At 47.7% G+C, this 22,928-nt stretch overlaps 1 protein-coding gene across 1 annotated transcript in view; it reads right to left on the bottom strand.

The window, feature by feature from the left end:
- EPHB1 (EPH receptor B1) overlaps nucleotides 1-22,928 on the bottom strand; it is a 290,788-nt gene that overhangs the window by 131,002 nt on the left and 136,858 nt on the right. Inside the window, exon 4 of the mRNA XM_054708147.1 lies at nucleotides 8,367-8,522. Within this exon, the coding sequence (XP_054564122.1) occupies nucleotides 8,367-8,522 (156 nt within the window). The remainder of the gene's footprint in view (nucleotides 1-8,366; nucleotides 8,523-22,928) is intronic.

The raw sequence follows: 22,928 nt of genomic DNA, 5'->3' as shown, positions 1-22,928 counted from the left end.
ACATTGTTTCTTTTGCTAAAAGTTTATGAGCCTGCAGAGAAAAAGCGTATATACATAGCATACCTAGTTTCAGCAATGGTAACTGAAAAAAACAACAACAACTACATAGATACACGTATGTACCAAAGGAAGAAATGGTAGCTAAATGACAGTGCCAGTGCTTGGATCTTAGCAGCTTTGAAATAACATTAAAGTAGGATAGGCAACTCCAATAACAGTAATAAAATAATATAGCTTACTTACATTGAATGCTTTCTGAATGCCAAACGCTGTTCTAAACAGCATTACTACATTTAATACTCTTGACAATATAGTGAGGCAGACACACATACTCTACTCGTTTTATGGATGAAGAAATTGAGACACAGAGAAGCCATGACAGTCGCCCCACATCACACAGTTGGCAAGTGGCAGGGCAGGACTGAACCCACCTACAGATGCCAGAGCCCACACTCCTAAAAATTACGCTAATAATTCTCATTTGAGAGATGATAAAAACGGGTACTCAAAATGTTCTACACTTGAATGAACACTATGCCTAAATCTACAATGCAAAGTTATAAGGGCAGAGATACCCAAATCGGCATAATTTCCTAAAGGGACAAACAAAAACATTGGATGTTTCGTGTCCAAAAATTCTGGTAGGAGCCCATCTGTGAGGGCTGCCACCAAAGTGAACAATGAGGTATCCCAGTCACAGGAGAAAATCCATCATATTTCCACTGAACCCTGCTCTGTGATGAGGGTCAGGTTTCATTCTGGCTACCATATTTTGAGAGCTACATTGATCAATGTGGGAGATTCAGAAACTGCCAGCCTGGTCAGTGGGGTTCAGGAAATCAATGGCTTTGAGGAATAGATAACACAAGAGATGTTCAGCCTAAAGTAGGTGATTAAGGATGGATAAGAAAGTCATCCTCAAACCCTGGAACTGCTGACCTCCGGAACACTGGCCCTCACTGGTGGACCACAGGTGAGGAGGGGAGGAAAGCAGTGCCCAAGCCAAGGTCCAGAAGACCTCTCCTACACCAACGGGTGATGGCTGCCTAGCAATGGAATAGAGCTGCCCTGAAAAATATACCAGCTGTCTGTCATCACAAATACTCAGAAAAATAAAAGTGGAATGGCCACCTCTCAGGGTTGTTAGAGAGAGGAGGAGGACGTTGGGGAGGAGTTTGGGTGGCAGGCTGCTCTGAATGTTAACAGTCTGTGACTCCCAATGCCCTTATGATGAAATGCTGAAACAGAAATGTCAGCGCACGTGCCCGGCTATTAGCTCAAAACTGAGAGCTATAGGATGCCTCCTAAGGGTTGTACCCACTTGGGTCAAACCACTGTGAAAAGAAATTGTAGATTATAGAAGTGTGAAAGCGGGTGTACACAGGCAACAATGACCTTTCTTGAAACAGCAGTGACAGTTACAAATAGCTTTCAGCTTACAGTCGCACTCCCTCAATTCTGCATCCAGGTGCATAAACCATCCAAATCCAGGCATCCGAGAAACAGCTTGCCCTATGACTCTTGTTCATCTATGACCCTGGTCTGAATTCCACCTCAAGGAAAACACAGATTACCTCCCCCTCAGAAGCACAAATGACATAGTTGTATGTGTAACATGGATCACGGAGCAGGGTAAAATCAAGCAGCTCTTCTATCTATAGAATGGAGCCCACGGTGTGTCTTTTACTAAAGCCCTGGTCAGCAATGGGTAAAGCTAACTGTGAGCAGCGTAGCCCACTTTCAAGATGTTGCAACTCCTAGATTAATAGAGGCAAATGCTTTTGAAAAGGTCTACCTTTCTAAAGTGCAGTACAGTCTTCAATTTGGGGTGTTTGTCACCTTGGGGGACATTCTTGCCCAATTGGCCTGAAAAACCCTCCCCTAAATGGCAGCACCAGAGTTTCCTCCTGGCCTGTTTACTACCAGGTGGGGTAGAAGACCATGTGAGGGGTAAGGACCATCACCCACTTACTAGTCCCTTCCTACCTGATCCTCCCTCTAACCAGTCAGTTTGCTTCTGCCTCAATTTCTCCCTCAGTCCTTCCCAAGCCCTTCCCAGCTAGGTCATGCTACCTGATCTCCACTCTTCTCCCCCATCACTACTCCCGCCCCTTGCTGATGCTGTACATTGGAGGTCTCCACACTGCCCCAACCTCCCAAAAGTGAGAATGAACTGGAACCAAGCCATAGTAGGTGGGAGTTGTTCTGAAACTAGTGAGACTCACATCACACCCAACTCTCCTCCAATCTCTCTCTCTCCCTTCCTCCCTGCCTCCTTCCCTCCATCCCACCCCCCACCCTGGCCAAGCCAGGCACACAAGACATTGATGGGAAGGACAGGCCCTGTGGCTCCAGTCTACAGGAATTCATTCAATGGCCTCTCTCCCTAGGAATCATAAAGCAGAGGACAGAGAAATATGACCTATAGTTCTAAAGCAATGTTCTCAAATTTTAGCGTGCTTCAGAATCACCTGGAGGGCTTGTGAAAACTCAGATTGCTGCCTCCCTCACCCGCCATCCCGAGAGCATATCATTCAGCAGGTCTAGGGAGGGGCTGAGAATTGGTATTTTCAAGTTCCCTGTGATGCTGAGGCTGCTTGTAAAAACAGGGACTGTATTTAGAAACCACTGCTATAAAGAAAAAAATCCCTAGCAATCTCGATGAGCATGACCCAGCAGGAACCAAGACCGGTGGGAGAAGTTGATGAGCTGATGTCATTACAGGCTGTTCACGGCACCCTGAAGGCCATCAGGCCTGGCCGCAGAGGACTTCATTCTTTTCCTGCCATCCCAAGTCCCTTTCCATCCTCTGGGCCTTTGTGCCTCTTCCCCATTCTGGGCAATGCCACCACGCTCCTGGGCAGTCCATCCAAGGAACATGATCCATGTGCCACAGGGATTCATGCAGCAGATCCGGAACTCCAGGCAGAGGGGCCAGGAGGATGAAGAAGGAGGAAGAAGGGCTGTGCTGCCCTGGGACGCTTGTGATGAAAAAGGGGGCCAACTGCTAGCCCCTAAAGGATGAGACATAAGCTTAAAGTAGATAACTGGAGCCTGCAGCGAAGGGAGAGGGAAGAATGGGTTCACATCCTTCTCTGTGGGAGGCAGATTCAAGAGTGAGAGTAACAGCAAATCAGCATCATTGTCTGCACCATCCTCCTGGGAGGCATCAAAGTTGAGCTCCCACAGTGCATGAGGTGGATGCATGGGAGGCAGACAGACCTGAGTTTTCACATGCTGCCACTTCATTCTCCCTTCCTCCCAACCTGAGTTCCTCCATGCCTAGTTCTGCCGATGAGATGCTCCTATTCACAGCGGCCATCATGTGCCCAGGTCACACCACTAGGATCCATACCCAAAGTCCCCACCTGGCCACTCAGTTTCCCGGCCTTTCTGGGTGAGGCACGAGGGAGGTCAGGGTGGTCTCTGTGGGGACTCCAGAGGTCTGGCCAGCATTGTGCTCCTCACGTGAGGGGATGGCAGAAAGGCCCAGTGGACAAGACAATGACCTCTGGATCCCCTTCTCCATCCCGTTTCTATGACCAGAACTGCAGAGGGAAATCCATGCCTTTCGGAGCAGAAATAAGGAAATAAGACAAGCACAGACTTGCCTCTGTGATCCATCAAAGTTTCTCCCACGTGGTTGACAGAAAAGGGTTTTGTTTTTTGTGTGGTCAGAAATGTAAGAAGGTAATTATTTTTACACTAGTCTTTCTGCATAGTCTTTCACAGAAAGCAATTTTATAAGGCATAATTATCTCTTTTCACCTGCTTCATAAATTCCTCCTTTCCATTCCGTTCCCAGTAAACTAGGAATTATTGAAAACCGAAGAGGCGCATTTCGGTGCTTGGTTTCACATAGCCGCACACTTCGCCACGTGTTCCTGGCTGCACCCGCTCTCCGCTGACCCTGTCACACCTCCTGTGCCATAGACCCTCCTGTGGAAAGAAGCGTGTCTGACCCTGAGGGGTCATGGAGCCCCTGTTCCTGAGAACCTCCTTGTCTGCCATGGGGCTGCCCAGCGTCAGTCCTCTCGGTCCCCGAGGAGAGGGCTCAGCAGCAGCTACAGGTCTCAGGTGCTGGGTCCCTGCCTCCCCTCTCTCCCACAGCACATCTGGTCGAGTGGCCATGGCCTCCTCATTGTTTTCCCCAGGATCTTTAGGCCAAGGTGACTGTGCAGTCTGGGGATAAAGGATGGATCCTGCTGCGATGCTCAGGGATGGCCATAACCTGGTCTCTCCCTGAGGACATCCCTTTTATTTTTAGATCGCCAGCATCCTGGCATGCTGGGAGCTTCCGTATCTGCGACCGTCCTCACACTTTCCAGGGATATAACCAAAGCAAGTTGAACACTGATCGAGAGTTTGCTATGAGCCAGGCACTGTGCCAAAGACTCTATAATACTACTTTGCTTATTGCTCATACCAACCCAGAAAGGCATGCATTCTTACAAGGTCATGAAGATAAAATGGCAGAATGGAAGGAAGTTCAGAAATTAGCCCAAGGTTGCAGAGAAAGTAAGAGACAGAGTCAAGCTTCAAACTTTTGTCTGTGAAGTGCCACAGCCCACTTGCTATTTACAAAGGATGATTTAATAAGCTTCCCCAGAACCCACCCATGATCGGGGAAGTGGGATGCCAGGACTCCCCAGGGGGCCCCAGGGCCATGGGGCGGGGGCCTAGGATGGCAGCAGAGGAGGAAAGTGACTACGTCCTCAGCTGCAGCTCAGGGAGCCCGAGATCACAGCCTGCTCCTTAGCCCACAGTCTTCACGCCCCTTCCCATTGGTGGGCTGCCCCTTTCCCCTGACCTCTTGCCCTGACCCCTGCACTGTCCACACAGCCTGGCTTCATTCAGAGGCTTCTTTAGCAGGGGAAAGGGGTGAGGGCCACCTGAGACCTGCCTCGAGCCATCCCAAGCTCTCACCTCACCCCACCATGGCTTAGGCTATCCCTTCCATGTTTGAGGGCTGCCCTGACATGCTGCAGTGTGTGGCCTAAACCCTTTCACAGCCTTCTCAGTCTCCTCTTGCTTCCTTTCAGAGCCTGAGGGAAGCAAGGCCTCCTCTAGAATATGGGCAGGTATTGGACCGGGCAAGGCAGCGGTCAGCCACGTATTCATGCAGCAGATCCGGAACTCCAGGCAGAGGGGCCAGGAGGATGAAGAAGGAGGAAGAAGGGCTAGATGTCTCTAGACCGGCAACAATGACTTCCTCTCACTGAGACACAGCACCCCTCCTCTGACTGCACTGGCGCCCACACCAGGCCCTTTGACACTGCCTTGGGGAGTGCCCAAGTCCGTGCTGGGTCTGCAAACTTTGTCAAGGACAAGGCTGGACACACAGGACTGCCAGGGCCTCTCAGAGGTCAAGGGGATCCCAGGCTCTCCCAAAAGAGTAATAAGAAAATGAAGAAATGCCTACGTAGAGCCATAAAAGTTACTGTGCATTCTAAATGTTTCGGTTAATTTAGAATAAGCAAACACTTTTAACTCTATAAAAAATAACAAACATATATGTGCTGGTCTTGAGAGATTAATGGAATTCATTAAAAATATTAATTTTCAGCGCACTATAGGTATTTTAGCCTTATAAAAGAGCGCATTTTAAATCACGAGATTCTTTATACATTTTCATTGTTGTCACTGTTGATATCAGCTCATTTAAAGATGACGGCAACAGGCCCACCCGAGGTCCTTTCAAACTTTGAGGCCAGGGCTCTTGGACACTCCTGACACTGTCGCCTCTCCCCAATGCCCACAGGACCTGGACAATATAGATGCCCATGTCCTGTACATTTTAGAAAGACAGAGCTTTCCTTTCCCTGGGTCCTCCCACTGCCCCGCTCATCCATAACTGCTCCCTGGTTGGAGGGATGGAGGATGGCACTTACAAAGTGAATAGGCACCTGTCCCCTCCCCAACCCAAACATCCTCTCTCAGGCTGAGCTGGGCTTCTGTCCGGCTGTCTTGCTCCACTTGGGTAACCAGCCGGGTCCCCAAGGCCATGGTGCAGGGCTGTGCCTGGCCTCAAACACTCCAGCTATGTTCCTGGTATCTGAAAAATTATTTACTATGGTGATGTGTGATGCCTCTTTAAGAGAACAGATGGCACCTCCAATTAGAAAGCTTTAAAAGGAAACCCTAATGAGATTATAAAAGCCAACAAATTGACTTTTTCATACAGTACTTCACGAGCACACAATAAATCAAATATATAATGAGGCTCAATGAAATAATAGGTTTATTTACATTTGTTTTGCCTAGCATTGTGCGGCAGCCCAGCCGGGCCTCTGGGACCCTCACTAAGTGCTTGCCCCTGCAGGCCGAGGCTGGACATTGCATCTGTGAGCTGCTCTCGGGCCTGGCCACCACAGACAAGTGTGGCTTTGATTTGGTGACCTCTAGTCTGACCCTAGCACTCTATATCTGTGGCACAAGAGCAAAGGGTGTGGTGCTGCACACAGGCAAGTCTAGCATTCACCCCTACTCTGGGCAAGGTGGGGCGATTGTAGTAGGACCACAGGGGGTGAGAGAGGTGTGCCTAACTCCAGAGATAGCTGGGCCAGAGACAGGAGAGAAAAGCCAGTGAGGTCTGATTTCAATGAGGTGGACGCAGGTTATGGGTAGGCAGAGTAGAATGAGAGTCTAAGTGTGTGGACTGGAGGCTTTGGGATATTTCTATTTATTCTAGGAATCATCCTATTGGTTCAAGCACATCAGGTTAGATGGTCAGAAGATAAGCCTTGAAAGGTAGAAGGGGTGCAATATGGCAAGGAGGATAGCTCCTCATTAGCTTTCTGAGCATCTGGTCATTGCCTACTTTCCCTCCCGGTGGCCTTATCCAAGGGCTGGCTAGATTTACAGGGTTGGCCTCCTAAGTGGGAAGCTAGGAGGCCCAGCTCTCTATGTGCATGAGTTAATCTGCAGAGGAGAGAGGGCTCACGGGCAGAAATGGAAGGGAATGTGTTTTTCAGGAGGGGAGCTGTGAGACCCTGGCTATGTTCTTTGACAGCCATGGAGACGGGTCCTTTTTCTGGACATCCAGGCAGTGGTGATTCCTCACCCCTAAGTGGCTTCTAAAGAAGTACATTAAACAATGGGTCAAGGTCACAGAGACCCATGGGAACCTCAGAAAACAGTAGAGAAGATACTGCAACAGAAAGACAGGGACTCTATTCAGCAGAAATAGAATAATTTCTGTTCCTCTCACCCCACCAGAGAGGGGGGCCTAGGGAAAATCAGTTCATAAGAGGATGAGCTTTTTATTTTATTTTTTTCAGTTCAAATCTATAAAATTGACCGACCTCAGGACCTTGATCTAGAAGACACTTTCATTCCTCTTCTTCACCCAGAAAAGGTTACATACATTGCAAAGCCAGAATCAAGAAACTCTTCTACTAGGGGCTCAGTAATTTTTTTTTTTTTTTTGCCCACCAAACTGCAAGTATGTATGAAACATTCCCTCTGAACCCTTCTATGCTGGGGTGGGTGGAAGGAATTTGATCCAAGGAGGTGAGGGGAAAGTCGCAGAGGAAGCCAGGCAATAGTTTGCAGTGCAGAAGAAAACTCTAGTATCATTAGAGGCTCTACTGGAGAGGGCAATGGGAACAGCAGAAAGAAAAAAAAACCCTGTGTTTTGGTGCTACAACACTTAGGGGAGTAGAGAGAATAGTGCTTCCTGCCTCCCACGATTATGGGGGAGAAGATTGTGAGGAATTTCTCCCTTTCCCCATCTTTACACAGGAAGTGGAGTCATCCCCCACTAACTCACACACACTTTTGTCAGGATGACTGCCCTTCTCTCTAAAGAGAGAATGAGAGAGTGGTGGAGCTGATGCATTAGCCCAGCCTCTAGAAAATCTGTCACATAGATGGGTCCTGTGGCCAGGCCTCTGGCCTTGTCATTTGGTGAGGGTAGAGATGCTGAACTATACTAGGCACTGCAAAGGATACAAGACCTCCATCTGGTAACTGAGAAGGCAAACACAGAATAATTCAACAATTAATAAAATGAATGTCTGAGAAGAGCTGGTCACAGAAATACAGAGCCAAGGGGCTCCTTAGAGGAGGTGACTGGAAGAGTTACTAGGAACCATTGCAATCTCCTAGCGGATCTTGAACTTGTACGCAAAGAACGCTCCCATCTGGGACGAGGAGGTAAGAAAGAACCTAATCTCCACCCTGTGATACTAAGAAGAGAAAGTGACCCTGCATGGCCAGTAAGGAGCTGTCCACTTCAGCACCGCAGGCAGCATTTCAGCACTGCAGCCAGTGCAGCAATTGCAGAATATTGTCTTAGTCTCCCCTGCCACAGGCCCTCCACTTACACCAAACTCCCCAGCCCAGAGCCCTTACAAGACACTTACTAGTGCATGCCACTTCTGGGGGGTCAAAATCCGCTCGGTAATAGCCAGTCCGGCAGGTGCAGATGGAAGATGCCTCTGAGGGGGATCTGCTGTTGGAGGGGCAGTGTGAGCAGCCCTCAGCTTCCTGGCTGGCCTTGAACATCCCTGCAGGGCAGGCTGGAACACAAAGAGACCATCTGAGAATTAGTGGAATAGCAGAGTGAGAAGCCTTTCCCTGGAACTGAAAAGAAAAGATTCTGCCCCTTCCCCCCTCCCCGCCCCCACTAAAAAGGATATGGAGATACCCATGCACAAAATGAGCATTTCAGATTTAGAAAACCCCTATTTAACACTTCCAATTCTTCAGACATCCTTAGTGAAAAATACCTTCCTGGTACCAATGGCCTCTCTCACTTGAGCAATATGAATAATGATCCTTCCCTTTCACGCATGTTGAGAGATTTAATTGAGAAAATGAATCTAATGTGTAGCTCAGCGTCTGGGACCTAAGTGCTCTTTAAATGGTTATTCCCTCCCTGTTCTACCTGGTTAAGAGCCAGGGCCTTACCCTGAGCCACTCACTGAAGGAATCTTGCCTAATGTCCTTCCATGGAAAGGGGTCCTGGTTGACCAATGGACCAGACCCATGGTTCTTAAATGCCATGTTGCAACAACCATGAGGGACACTGTGTACTGGGCTAACAAGCACTTGTTATGAATGATAGTAAGGGACTGTATTTCATGAGTGATTCTTTAAAGAGAAATTAAAGTGATTTCAAGGTTACTGGCTTAACAACATCATTTTCTGTTAATTGCATTTTTAAATGCTTTGGAGGGTGAGGCAAGAAAAGGATGGCTTTGCAGGCAGTGAACCAGGGAATGTGTCATGCATTTGGTGTCATCTATCATGTACATGGCTGCGGGGAACATTGGGAAAGCCTGGCACAGCCTGACGCCAACTAGAGGTGCCCTCAGATATGAGTTGCTTCCTCTTAATTCCCTGAGTGATCTCCTTTAAAGAGATATGCCCAAAAATGTCTGACTCCATCCAGCCTAGTCCTTGGGCTTTCACCATGCCTCAACTACAGAGACCCTCTACTCTAGATTTCGGGTCTCCTCCTTGCTGATTCCGCAAATATTCCTGTTGCCTGCTCCACTTCTCTGAGACCCTTTCTCACTATCTCAGCTCTGACTCTTCCTGTCCCCAGGTTTATACTCTGGTTCATCCTCCTCTGAGACCAGGTAAACTTTCTTCATGGGTCAACTCATGTGGCTTTCTTACATACTTCACAAATTCATTCCACAAATACTTACTGTAACCCTTCCAAGGACCTGATAAAGGGAATTTAGAGAACACAGCCTGCTTTCAAGAATGAGATACCATCTCACACATGTCAAAATGGCTATCATCAACAAATCAACCAATGACAAGTGCTGGTGAGAATGTGGAGAAAAAGGAACCCTCGTGCACTGCTGGTGGGAATGCAGACTGGTGCAGCCACTGTGGAGAACAGTATGGAGTTTCTTCAAAAAACTAAAAATGGAACTCCCATTTGACCCAGTAATTCCACTTCTAGGACTATATCCCAAGAAACCAGAAACACCAATCAGAAAGGACATATGTACCCTAATGTTCATAGCAGCACAATTTACAATAGCTAAGATTTGGAAACAGCCTAAGTGCCCATCAGCAGATGAATGGATTAAAAAACTCTGGTACATCTACAAAATGGAATACTACACTGCTGTAAAAAAGAAGGAATTCTTACCATTTGCAACAGCATGGATGGACATGGAGAGCATTATGCTAAGCGAAATAAGCCATTTGGAGAAAGATAAATATCATATGATCTCACTCATTTGTGGAATATAATAAACAACATAAGCTGATGAACATTAATCGATCCAGAGACAGAGAAGCATCAAACAGACTATCAAACTTCAGAGGGAAGAGAGGGGAGGGGGGTGTTTAAGACATCCACCAAAGGACTTGTATGCATGCATATAAGCATGACCAATGGACACAGACATTGGCGGGGGGGTGGGGTGAGGGCAAGTGCAGGGGGTGGGAAGGAAGTGGCCGGGGAGAGGTCAATGGAGGAAAAAGGAGACATGTGTAATACTATATATAATATTTTAAACAATAAAAAATAAAAAAGAAGCTCTTAATCCAGTCCTCATATAATTATAATACAACTAGAGGCCCGATGCACAAAATTCGTGCAAGAGAAGGCCTTCCTTCCCCCAGCTGCCGGCACCAGCTTCCCTCTGGCACCCCGGACCTGGGCTTCCCTCTGGCCGCTGGCAGGCACCCGGGACCTGGGCTTCTCTCACAGCCCTGGCTTCGTCCAGAAGGTCGTCCAGAAGGACGTCCAGTCTAATTAGCATATTATGCTTTTATTATTAGAGATGTGATCTTTGCTGGAACAGAAGTACCATTATAATGGCTTCTACTGATACAAAGCTCATCTTCCAAAATATATAGTTCCCTCCTGGCAAGGGAAGAGTATTCTTTAATAAGAGTAGTAGCCACCATCTGTTAACATTCTTGTTAAATGTGTTACATGCATTTCTCTATGGGGTCACTATTATTATCATCATTTTGCAAATGAGGAAATTGAGACATGAAGGGGTTCAAAAAGTTGCCCAGGATCACACTGTGGGAGAAATGATAGTAATAATATACACATGAACTCTTTGGAAAATATCCACAACTTTTCTACTAAGACAAGAAGGAAAGACTGGTTCTGATGCCGGAAATTTTTTCTCACTCCTTTGCTCGCCTGAAGTGAGGTATAGTGTTTCAGTTACTCTGACAGTGCCCTGGGGTGGGAGCTCATCTTAGATGGGAGGCAACTTCTGAATTGGAATGTTCTGGAATGGCAGAACCCAAGAATGTTCCATGGAGTCCACCTTCTTTGGGTTGTTAGCATCTGTTACTTATAAAAGGGTCCTGAGGCAAGATATTTTAAAAAATGTGGATTCAAAAAATTAATCTCATTTTTTATTACAGAATTTTCAGAACTTCCAAATGGGATATAGAATGCTATGTTTCCTCACCAGAAAGCTCTATTTCATCAAGCATCACCTGGGATTCAAGTCCCATGAAATGCACTGGGGACAATGTTATTGAGATGATCCAATAAGGGCATTGAAATTTGTTGTGACCCATGTGAAAATGGGGTCACTTGCTGACCCATCTTAGCAGATTCTAAAGAAACTTCTCTGTAGAAAGTAAAGAAACTCAACTTAAATCTCTACTAAAGACTCAACAAATAATACACCAACTGAATGATATACCAACGTACCCTGGAATTTTAATTGCTGATCTATCTGTCCGAGGCCACTCAGGATGGGTTCTCCCTTTGTTTGTTTCCTCCTCTTCTTACATCTCTCCCCCGTACCCTGTGAGAAGCACTTGGTCCTTTCCACTGTAAATCACCCAGCATTGCTGGGCCCCACTCAGTTCTGGGGCTAAAGAACACAGGGAAACCCCAGGCCTGAGCTGCTCAAACACAGCAGAAGCTCTTTCCCTGCCAAGTGGGGGAGGGGAAAACCGTGCCTTGCATGCATGCATCTGGTCCCCTCCACACTACAATTTTCCTAATGTATCAGTCCAAGAGGAACAACATGTCTTCACTGTCTTTCCAGCACTTAAAAGCCTCCTTGCTTCACATTAAAAAGTTAACAGCATAAAAATCATCTCAATATCCACGAGTGGGGAAGGGACTGGGAAAGTGCCTTCCTGAAACTTCTTATGAAGGAGGCAGAACTGGGTGGCCCCAAGCCCCTGGGCTCTAAGGCAGCCACCAGAGGAGGAAATGGAGAAGAACTGGTCCAGGCTGGACTTTAAAGAAAGACATTCCACGAAAGACAGGGAAGAGAAGTCCTGGGATTCCATCCTTTCTGGGGAGGGAGCACCAGGCAGGGGTCAGACAACCTGGGTCTGATTCCTGGCTCTGCTGGTGCCTAGATGGGTGATCCCTGGCAAGCCATGTAATCCCTCAGCACCTCAACTCGCTCATCTGTATAAATGATCAATGAAAAATAAACTCACATTTCTCACAACTGCCGCTGATTATATCATAATTTAATAACCTCAAACATTAAAATGTGCTAAGTAAGGCTACTTCCTCTCCACTCCAACCTACTCATCCCCTTTTGAAAAACAAGTTTTCTTTGCAGGAACTTTTAGAGTTCAGGATAAAGATATAAGTTTTGAGTCCCAAAGCAGGCAAATGAATTCTGGGGCCAAATGGAAGAATTGTTTTTCCACATAGTATTTGTCTTGTATAATAAGCAAACCAATATACCTATGAAATACATATTTACCTGTAATTAAGTACAATGAATGAATCTCCTTAATATTTAAATTTTGTAAATTAATATTTTGTTAAATCTGTGTCTATACATTCCCTAATTTGTAAAGAATCAGCATTCCTAGGTTCATTTATTAAACTTTAGATTGTAACTTACTAGTATAAGCACATGTGTGCTATATTTTCTCATAGAATTAATGCGTTAAGTAATGGTTAAAGCACCAGGCTAGTCCACAAAGCCTTTTAAAAAAGATATACCTTAATTAATTTCAGAGAGGAAGGGAGGGAGAGAAACATCCATGATGAGAGAGAATCATTGATGGGCTACCTCCTGCATGCCCCCCATTGGGGACTGAGCCCACAACCCAGGCATGTGCCCCGACTAGGAATTGAACCTCGACCTTCTGGTTCATAGGTCGATGCTCAACCACTGAACCACACCGGCTGGGCCACGAAGCCTGTATCAGACACCAATACTAAGAAATAGAAGTTAAGAATAGAGTTATTTAACTAGAAATTTAACACAGAAAAATAAATAAGAAAACTCTGCTGCCCTGGAGAAAAAGCCACTTTAATTGTTAGAGGTGATAAATGGAGCTTCTGGGTAGAGAAAGAGAAAGCAAATGGCCCAGGTGAGTCACCTGAATGTGCAAAGCAGCTGGGAGTAACACAGTAGAGTACAGTGGGGACTCTGGCAGCCTGGAGACCACACACCTACCTAAGGGCTCTACACTCTCAGAAAATGCTAATGATAAGCTGTGACAGCCTAACCAAACACATACTCACACTTAGAGCATTTTAAGGTTCATAACACAATTCTTCGCTTTAATATCATTTTAAAACTCAAGGGTTGCCTTTCTCTCGATACAGGATGATGGTCAGCACTACCACTACAGTTAGGAGCCCCTCATTCACCAAATGTTTATTGAAGGTCTACCATGAGCCAGGCCCCAGGCTAGAAACATAGCCCAGAGTGTAGATGGGGGCAGACTTTAGGAAGCGCCCTTCCTCATGGGGGAGGCAGAAAATGAAAGGCTGATTCTGATATCGTGTGATCTGTGCTGTGCTTGTGTGTGCACGGCATGGGGAGACCGGTCGGGGAGGATGTGCACCATTTGGGGGATCCCTTGTTATGAGATGAAGACCATTAGAAACGTTTTCCTGTGGTGAGGAGGGGGTGAGATTCAGAAGGAGGGGCAAAGACCAAGTATGAAGGGAAGAGGTGGGAGAATAGGAGAGGCAGGAAGGGAAATTGGGTCAGAGAGGGCCCAGCCCGGGATCTCAGCAGAGAGGGCTTCACTGTTACTCCAGCAGGTGGCTGGGCAGAGAAGAAGCTCCTGTGCCCTCCTGTGCATTCACACGGGACCCTGGCCAGTGGGGCACCTGTATCTAGGAGGGCTGTCCGTTTCCGACACCAGTGCAGCCCACGATTGCTTTGTTTCCTTAAGAAAAGGGGGTTTCTTTCCTCCACTGCAAGTGATCACAGTGCAGACAGGTGATGAATGGAGCTTGGGCGTGGCATTCCCTCCACGTACACCTCTTCCCCTGCCCGCCGCCTTTGACTGAGAGGAAAGACAAGAGCCTTTAAGCACGTGTTATTTTCCGTTTCCCAGGCAAAACACACAGCACTTCCCTCCCCCTTTAAGTGACAAGGGACGGTACTCGCGATCTCTAGCTGATATCCACAAGGTCACCTTGGAACGCCCACCCAACTTCTCAGAGCCTCAATGAGGTAACAAATTACCCAGTGCTTACAATGCTCTCGAGAACCGCCCCCTCTCGTCCCTGCACGCAGACTTCCAGTGACACTAAATCCATCACCTACAGTACTATTACTTTATAAAGAAACAGATTAAGTGTCTCATAAACAGTGCAGTGATTGAGATAATGGAAAGCGCCTCTTGTCCCCATCTGCAGCATCAAGTTATGAAGCATTTCCAAGCAGCCAGGAAGAGGAAATTAATAGAAGTGAGAGGGAATAACCACTTTTATGCAATTTCCTCAGGAGATACTGGACCATCTAATCTATATTGGAGCCCTTTAACCTGTCACTCAGCACTCACCAGGGCCTCTTTAGCTCTCACAAATTTTCTTGATATCGAAGGGAGATAAAATGAAAACCTCAAAACATTATTGTATAATTTTCATATGTGGAGGGTGCACAATGCCTCTGCCCCTCCCCCCTCAACCGTGGCCTCAGAGAGCAACATTTTTATGCAGGAGAAATGTGGGAGAGCTTTAGCTATTCCCAGCGCATGATCCAGGGGGTCACAGCTACTCTGCAGGAAGGAAATCTCTCCTTGCATTTTAAATGTGAGTCTTCCCTCCACTACCGCCTTCTGTCCTTGCTCTTTCTTTTTTAATAATCTGATTATTTCTCCTGCTCTAATTTTTCTCCCCCAAATGAGTTTGCAAAGGTTCATGCCAATGAATATTCATCCCCTGTTTAAGAACCGGTGCCTTTTTCTCAAGGCAGGTGCATCTCAGCAGCTGGCTTGGAGGTCTCTGCCTACCTCTCTTAGTGACAGTGAGCGAGACAAGGCACCTGCTCCTGGCCAGGGATTAAGAGGTTTGGAGCCCTGAGCCCCTTGGACCTAGAACGCCCCCTTCCTCTCCACACTTGCCCAAGCTCTGTAGAGGCAGAAGAGCTTGGGCAGCTCGGCAGCTACTGAGCACTGCGATAGGTGTGGTGGTGGCCCAGTGGGGAGGCAAGAGGGTCCTGCAAGACATGTACACAGGTCTCCCTTAGGTCTTGTGGCCTCATGCTGAGCCCAATATTTAGACTCACTCCTGTGGCCCAATGTCCCCATCACTTTCGCATTATGGATGGCTGACACCATGGGTAATTGGCTCTGGAATTCCAGGCTCTCTGGAAGGCGGTGGCACTGGGCCTCTGGGCTGGAATTTCCTTGTCTACTGTCACCAGTGGTCTTTGCTCTTCCCACGAATAGGTGCCCCTGAACAAACCCAGGGACCCACGGCCTTGTGATGCTCCTGCTTCCCCTTATATTCTCGGCAATGTGTTGAGAAAAGTGAGAGCAGAGATGTAGCTCCCAGGCATGCATGCATCCACTCATCCCACTACTGTCCTGGCTCAGAACTTCTCTGGAGGGTGATACCAGGTCTTGTCATCTCTGCGTGTCCCATATCCCAGAGCTTAGCACGAGCTCACACCAGGCATGCGCAGTCTGTGACTGGTTGAACTGAATGCTTGCCGAAAACTGTGATGAGACCCAAGATAAAAGCTGTGATAAAAACGACAACAACAATAATATGATCTTCGTATTAGAGGGTATGAGATGATGGGCACTCCCCCGCAAAGTGTGGATTCTTAAAGCTGTTCTGTATTAAGATTGTCAAAATGTTCAGAGCTTTGATTCAACAATTCTACTTCTAAAGACTCATTCTGATGAAAAATCATGATGTGGAAAAAGATTCATGCTAATGGATGTTTATGCCAGTGTTATTCAAAATATGGAAAGAAGAAAGGGAGGAGGAATAAAAGAAAACTTAAAAAGTCAAATAATTGGGTATTGACTAAGTAATGGAATACTACACAGTCATTAAAAGTATACCATGGAAAAATATTTTAAAAGTCGGTTTAAAACTATATAGAGAGTATAAACTTCATTCTACATACATAGATGCATATATATACACACACACACACATATGTGTATATATATATATACATATATATATACATACATACATATATATGTCTATATATATCTATATATATCTATATATATATATATGTGTATATATATATATATCATACTCATTAAAATGAAAGCTGGGAATAGCAGCATTACTGGTGATGATTATTTAGTGCTTTTATGTAATTCCCTACATTTTGTATTGTAGATATAAGATTTGAGTAATCAAAGAAAATCTCAATCACTACATTTTTAAATTTTGGGAGGACACAAAGTATGGATGGCATCCTCTGACCCCAAGGCTCTGAGCAGCACAGGTAAGAGTAGGCTGCTTACTGAAAAAAAGCTCCAAAGAGTTGGAGATGCCTGTGCCAGAGATATTTGGAAGAAAGGGAGAGGAAAGAGAAGCTAGAAAAGCTGCCTGGAGAAAGTGGCACATGCAGAAGCCTTGAAGGATGGGTAAGCGTTGATGCAGAAATGGGAGGGTAGGGCAATGGGAAAAGAGTGTCCAAGACTCAGAGAGAGCCCTGGCTTGCCTGTGGAACCTTTGGGTAGTTGCAGAAGATGTCAGGAGCACAAAGCATTTATGGAGGACATGGTAGGAGGTGGGCTGGGGCACTTTCACTTCTAGGTGGACCTGCACACATGAAGCCAAATGGGTCTCTAGGTCCTGTTTCCCTGGGCCTGGTGCCAGCTGTAATGTCCTGTGCAGAGGGGATACTTAGCTGTGTCATACATTCCTATCACTCTTGGTGACACTTGCTGAAATTGATGAATGCTGTCAGCACCATGACACAGACAGATCTGTAACTTCCAGGAAGCAGGAGCTACAGTGAGCCTGGAATGCATCCATCAGCACAGACATTGTTAAAGAGGTGGGGTCAGGATGGGGGCACTGAGCCCTAGTGGAATGGACAGATCACTGGTCAGGACTGGAGGGGGACAAACAGAAGAGCAATGTTCCAAGTGGGGAGGGAAGACACTTAGGTTTTTGTCACCAATGGCTCCCTGTCCTCAGAGAGCAGCCAGGCACAGCACAGCCAACGCCATGTCCAGGCGTGGGAGGCTACGCTGGGCTGGGCGGCAAAGCCTAGTGGAGGGATTTCAGGGATGCAGCCTGCCATCTTGACCCAAGACCTCTGTGGTTGGAGAGTGGGGTAGCGTAAAGCAAGCTCAGGTGTTTCCTAGTGATCGAGGCCAGTGATTCTCAATCTGTGGTCTCTCCAGCCCAGCAGCAGCACCTGAGAACTTGGAGAAATACACAATCCCAGACCACACTCCACACCTACGGAAGCAGAAACCATGCTGGGGCCAGCAGCCAGGGGCAGCAAGGCCTCCAGGTGATCCTGATCCAGCTTCTGAGTGAAAGCCACAGCCCTAGACCACCAGGGAGAGCGGAAGCATCACGGCTTTGGGGGCTGAGAAAACTGCCACTCACTGGTTGCGTGACCTTAAGCAAGTTACTTAACCCTCTGAACCTCAGCTCTCCGATCTGTAAAAAAAAAAAGGTGCTAGCTTTCGAAGATCAGTGTGTGCAGGTAAACTTTCTGGAATGTGGCATCTCCTCAATAAATAGCAGATGTTGTTTGCAAGAAGCCAAGCTGAATGTTTTCATCAATTATTCATTGTAAAGGATTTTAAATGACAACTTACTATATACTTGGAACTGTGCTAGGCACTGGGATACAAAAATGGGTGAAACACACAAAGACTCCCCCCCCAACCCATCCCCCACAGAGCTTGGAATCCTCGTGGAGGAAGATAGACTCCAATTGGCAATTCCAACAGATGGGATCAGTGTGAAGAGGACAAAGCAGGGATCTGGCCCACTCGAGGAGAGTCTCCGGCAACGGACATCTAAGTTAAGACATAAAGAATAAATAAAAGCCATACAAGTTGGCAGAGTGGGTGGGTTAGTGAGTGGAGGTAGAAAACCTTCCACCTGGAGAGAGTAACATGTGCAAAGGCCCAAGGAGAAAGAATATGACCCAATGAAGAGACTGAGCAGTGTATCCCTGGTCCAGGTGTAGAGTAAGTGCCAGAGGCTCAGGCCGAGTGCGTGTGGGGTGGGCCGGAGTAAATCAGTTGGTGAGGAGGCTGAGTCTGGATTGGTAGCTGAGCTCCTGGCATCAAGGCCCCGAGGTCCAAAGAAGTCACTGATGGGATTAAAACTGGAAAGAAACACAATTGGGTGTTTTTGTTTGTTTGTTTGTTTCTGAAAGTTCACACTGGCTGCTGGGAAGAGAATGAATTACAGTGGAGACAATTAGGGAAACACCACAGGGTAGTAGGTATGGAGAGACAAAGATGGATTCAAGAGTCATTTAGAAGAAGAAGACCTGGTGATTGATTAGGAATCACTGCCATTCAACAGATATGCACTGAGCTCCTACTGGGTGCCAGGCACTGGCCTGGGTGCTAGGAAGCAGAGAGGAAGACCTGTTGTCTGGCTTGCGTCCCTGCTCATCCTCCATGTTTCATCCACTTAAGTTAGGCCTTTCCCTCTTCCTGGGGTTCTCTTTAAAAATCCAGCACCCTGGCAGTGGGTTCACTGTCCATACGACTTTGAGGGCTTGGGGAGTGACATGAGGAAAGGGCCCAGAGCAGGGAAGTGGGGCTGAGGGTTCACTCAGAAACCAGAACTGACTTGGTGCCTCTGGCTGTGTCTACTCCCCAAGTCTGTCCCCTACCGGCTGCCTGCATACAGCGCTAGAGGAGCCCCTGCACCAAGAAGGGTGCACAGCCTTTAGATTCAGGAATCCTCAGAGCAGCCAAAGCCTTCAGGATTTTGGAATGGAACTCCCAGAGGTGTCCTCTAGCTGGAGACCCAGCCACCACGTCGACTCTATTTCACTGGCCCCTGAAGGTGTGGCATTACCTGAGCCTCTCCCAACAGGCCAACTGGTCAGCCAGTAGGTGCTGAGAGCCCCGTGAGGCAACGTCCTAAGCTTTAGCCCAACAGGGCCCTTCTCTTTTACATGCATGTCTCATTCATTCAACATGCATTTGGAAATCACTTCTATATGCCCTGAGTTAGGTATGAGAGAGTCACCTTCCTACCATTGTGAAAGAAGAGGGCTAATGTTGAGGAGTGAAGGTAGACGTGCAGGGAATCAGAAATGAAAGGGGACCCCAGGGGAGCCCCCAATCCAGAGGCAGCAAATGGCCAAATGGTGATGGAATTCTCAAGGCACTGGGTTCCAGAAGCAGGGCAAGGCCTCCTGAAGAAGAGATGAGGTCACAGCCAGGTGGTCAAAAAGGTGGGTGAGCCTTCGCTGGGGGCAGGGGCAGAGATCTGTCCTTCAGAAGAGGGCAGAAGCACCCTGCCAGCAGCCAGCCAGGCTCTTTGAAGGGAGCCCTACCTGTTTCCACTACCAGGGAGATGCTTCTTGGAAGGTAAGGGCCAGATCACCGTGGCCACTCCTAGGAACCCAAGGTCCTCTATCCTGATTGGACCCATGGGCCACCAGCTCCAGGCCTCAGCTCCCACTGCTATGCCTGGGTGCAGAAGGGGTGGGGAATCCCCAGATGTCTCCTCCCCAGGCCCTGTCTCCACCTGAGTCAGAGCCCGGCTGCCAACGTTCTAAAAACATCATCAATCTGGTAGCTCTGGGCAGCGGGCGAGGGGGACATATGCTGGCAGTCAAGCTGCTGCCCATATTTTCAATCTGAAGTGTTTACCCTTCGAGAAAAATCTTATTTTTAAGGTTTTCCCCTGACACAGACCTTGATGAATTCCCGTTAAAAAATAATTTATAAGCAAGTTCTTAAGAAAAGCGAAGGTGACTTTTCACTGTGTTTCTCATGCAGGAGGGTGGTGAGAAGCCACCAGGGCTGCTGCTCTTTCCCGTGGGCCAGGGGGCATGGGCTGGCCACCTGCCACACAGACAGCCAGGCCTTGAGGTCATCACACCCAGAACCTGCACTGCTTTCCCTGCTCTCTCTGCTGTTCACAAAGCCAGTATGAAAAACAAACACAAACAAAAACCCAGAAACAGAACACCAACCACAAATCGCATTTCCCCTCCAAAACCTGACAAGGCAAACAGTTTAGGCAAACTAAACCTTCTCTTAGGGAAGGTTACTTGTTTCTCCCTTTCAAAGCTGCCTCACCCCAGGGCTTTGGAGAGTCCCCAGATCATAGGTAGCCAGAGTAGGAAAGGACCTTAGAGATACCCTAGAACAGGGTTAGCAAGTACCCTGCACAGCTGCTATTACCACTTCCACATGCCGGCCAGGGCAGACATCACGAATCAATCACGGCACCCATTCCCAGACCAGAGCTCAGGATCTTTAACACAATGACCCAGGTAGCTGCTATCCATGGATCAAAGTGGCACATCCCGGAGCATGATGGGGAAAGCAAGACCCAGAGAAGGCAATGAGGGACCTGGCAGAGGTGCATAATCAGCAGGGGGACGGGAACAAGCCACAGTGTCCGCTTCACCTTCCCAGGTGGCCCCATCCTCAGGATGAGCCTGCTGCTCATCAGCTCTGCGGACTCACCCCTGCCCTGCCCCTGGCTGCCCCAACTCTCTTTCCTTCTCATCTTGGAGGTCAGCCCCACAGCACAGCCTCCTCTCTGGCTGGGAGGCCAGGGCACCTAATTATTCTCTCTGTGTGCATCCGGGAAAGAGCTGCATTATGTTTAAGTAAGTGTAGCTAAGAGGTGCCGTATCTCAAGAGAAGGTCAAGTGCTGCATATGTATAATATAAGATGAAGATTTCCCCCTTCTGTGGTGTACTTGATAAAATAATTTTGTTGTGACCTTTCCAGAAACCCAGGAGTAGAAATGGGCACAGTGGAATTGCCAGCTTCCCCCGGGTCACAAAGTCATAAACATATCAATCTGTAACGATATTACACAGCATTCGAGTGGGACAAGTGAGCAAAAGAAACGATTTTTATTTTTTGGTAATGATGGAGCAAAAGCTTTGAAGCTTAAATTGTCAAGCTGTATGACCAGAGATGTCTTGACAGATGAGAGGTAGGAATTCTCCCCCTGCACTACGCTGGCCTGGCCTGTGGGCCCAATGAGTGTGGCTTGCCCTCCCCCTGAATGTCAGAACAAAAAGGGGCCTGTCCAAGGTCACATAGGAGCCAAAGTCAGATCCAATGGCTCTGCCACACCCTTGCCAGGAGGGCTGTTGGGCCTGTCTCAGCTCCTGAATTTCAGTGACAGTGGATGTAGCACTTGGCAAGTCTCAGAGTCAACTCTGAAAAAGTGAAATAACCATGAGAAATAATCAATATTGAAATAATAAGGTTATACTCATCCCCAAAATTCCCCAAGTGGGAGTGAACGTGACAAGGCAGACGTTTGCATGACCTTTACTAGTATCCAAAAGGCAGAAGGCAGGCAATGCTGGCAGAATCTGCTACTTTCGCTCAGGAACCTCAGCAACTCTGAAGGAGCCGCTGAACAGAGAAATGGGGCTCTCAGGTTCTGGAATAGGGAGGATGCCCTTTGAGCAGCTGGGCAGGGTCAACCCTAGGCACGAAGGCCCCAGAGGCCATGTGCATGGACCAGAGGGTGTTGCAAATTAGAGCAACTGGAAGACAGCTCTGCTGCGGGGAGGCGGAAAGGGGAGGAATCCTGTGTTCTCTCCAGTGACCATTTATTCCCAAGTGCCTAGAGGTAATTTCCAGAGTGCCCACCCTATTTGCAGTTCTTGGATAAACATTAGCATCACCAACTGCCTCCAGGTTTGTCAGTTAAACATGATTAAAGGAGAAGCTTGCAGCAAAGATCAGAGGTGTTAAGGGTGCACTTAGCACTTAGATTTCAGCGTGAACTTAAAGGAAGCCATTCAACTGAAGGCACCGCCAGGAAGGGACTAGGTCCGTGGTTGGCAAACCGCGGCTCGCGAGCCACATGCGGCTCTTTGGCCCCTTGAGTGTGGCTTTTCCACAAAACACCACGTGCGGGCATGCATGTACAGTGCGATTGAAACTTCGTGGCCCAAGCGCAGAAGTCGGTTTTCAGCCTGGGCGAGTCTATTTTGAAGAAGTGGCGCTAGAACACTCAAGGGGCCAAAGAGCCGCATGTCGCTCGCGAGCCACAGTTTGCCGACCACTGGCCTAGGGAATGAGCAGAGGGTGCAGACACAAGGCAAGGCCAGGAGGGAAGATGGGGAGAATGGGCAGGCCCTACTGAGCAGCTTGGCAAAGAACTTCCCCAAAGGATACAAGTCCAGGGCTGAAGGGATGACAGGAGTCTAGGACAGGAGGCCACTGTGCTGGTTCCTCGGCTGCAGAGGAAGGGACCAGCTCTTCCTGTTCCCCCTTCCTTACCCCTTACCCCCTAAGACTTTGGGACAGGTCAGTAAAGGTCTCTAGCATGTCCTATGGAGCACAGGATAGGGTGGGATGTTGAGCCAGCCCCCTCCCACCCTCAGCATCCTTCTAAGGCAAGGTCTGTGGGTTGCCAAGCTGCTAGAATTGTTCATAAAGTTATGTCAACATTAACAATAATAATGTTATTAATTATAACAATGACCAGTACTTAAATAAGCATTTATTGTGGGCCAGGTACACGAGTACTCAGCATGACCTCATTTCATCCTCATAACACCCCTAAGAGACATGTACTACAATTATTCCC

Source organism: Eptesicus fuscus, chromosome 18 (assembly GCF_027574615.1).
Source record: "Eptesicus fuscus isolate TK198812 chromosome 18, DD_ASM_mEF_20220401, whole genome shotgun sequence".
NCBI lineage: Eukaryota > Metazoa > Chordata > Mammalia > Chiroptera > Vespertilionidae > Eptesicus > Eptesicus fuscus.
This window is presented reverse-complemented; position numbering and strand designations above follow the sequence as displayed.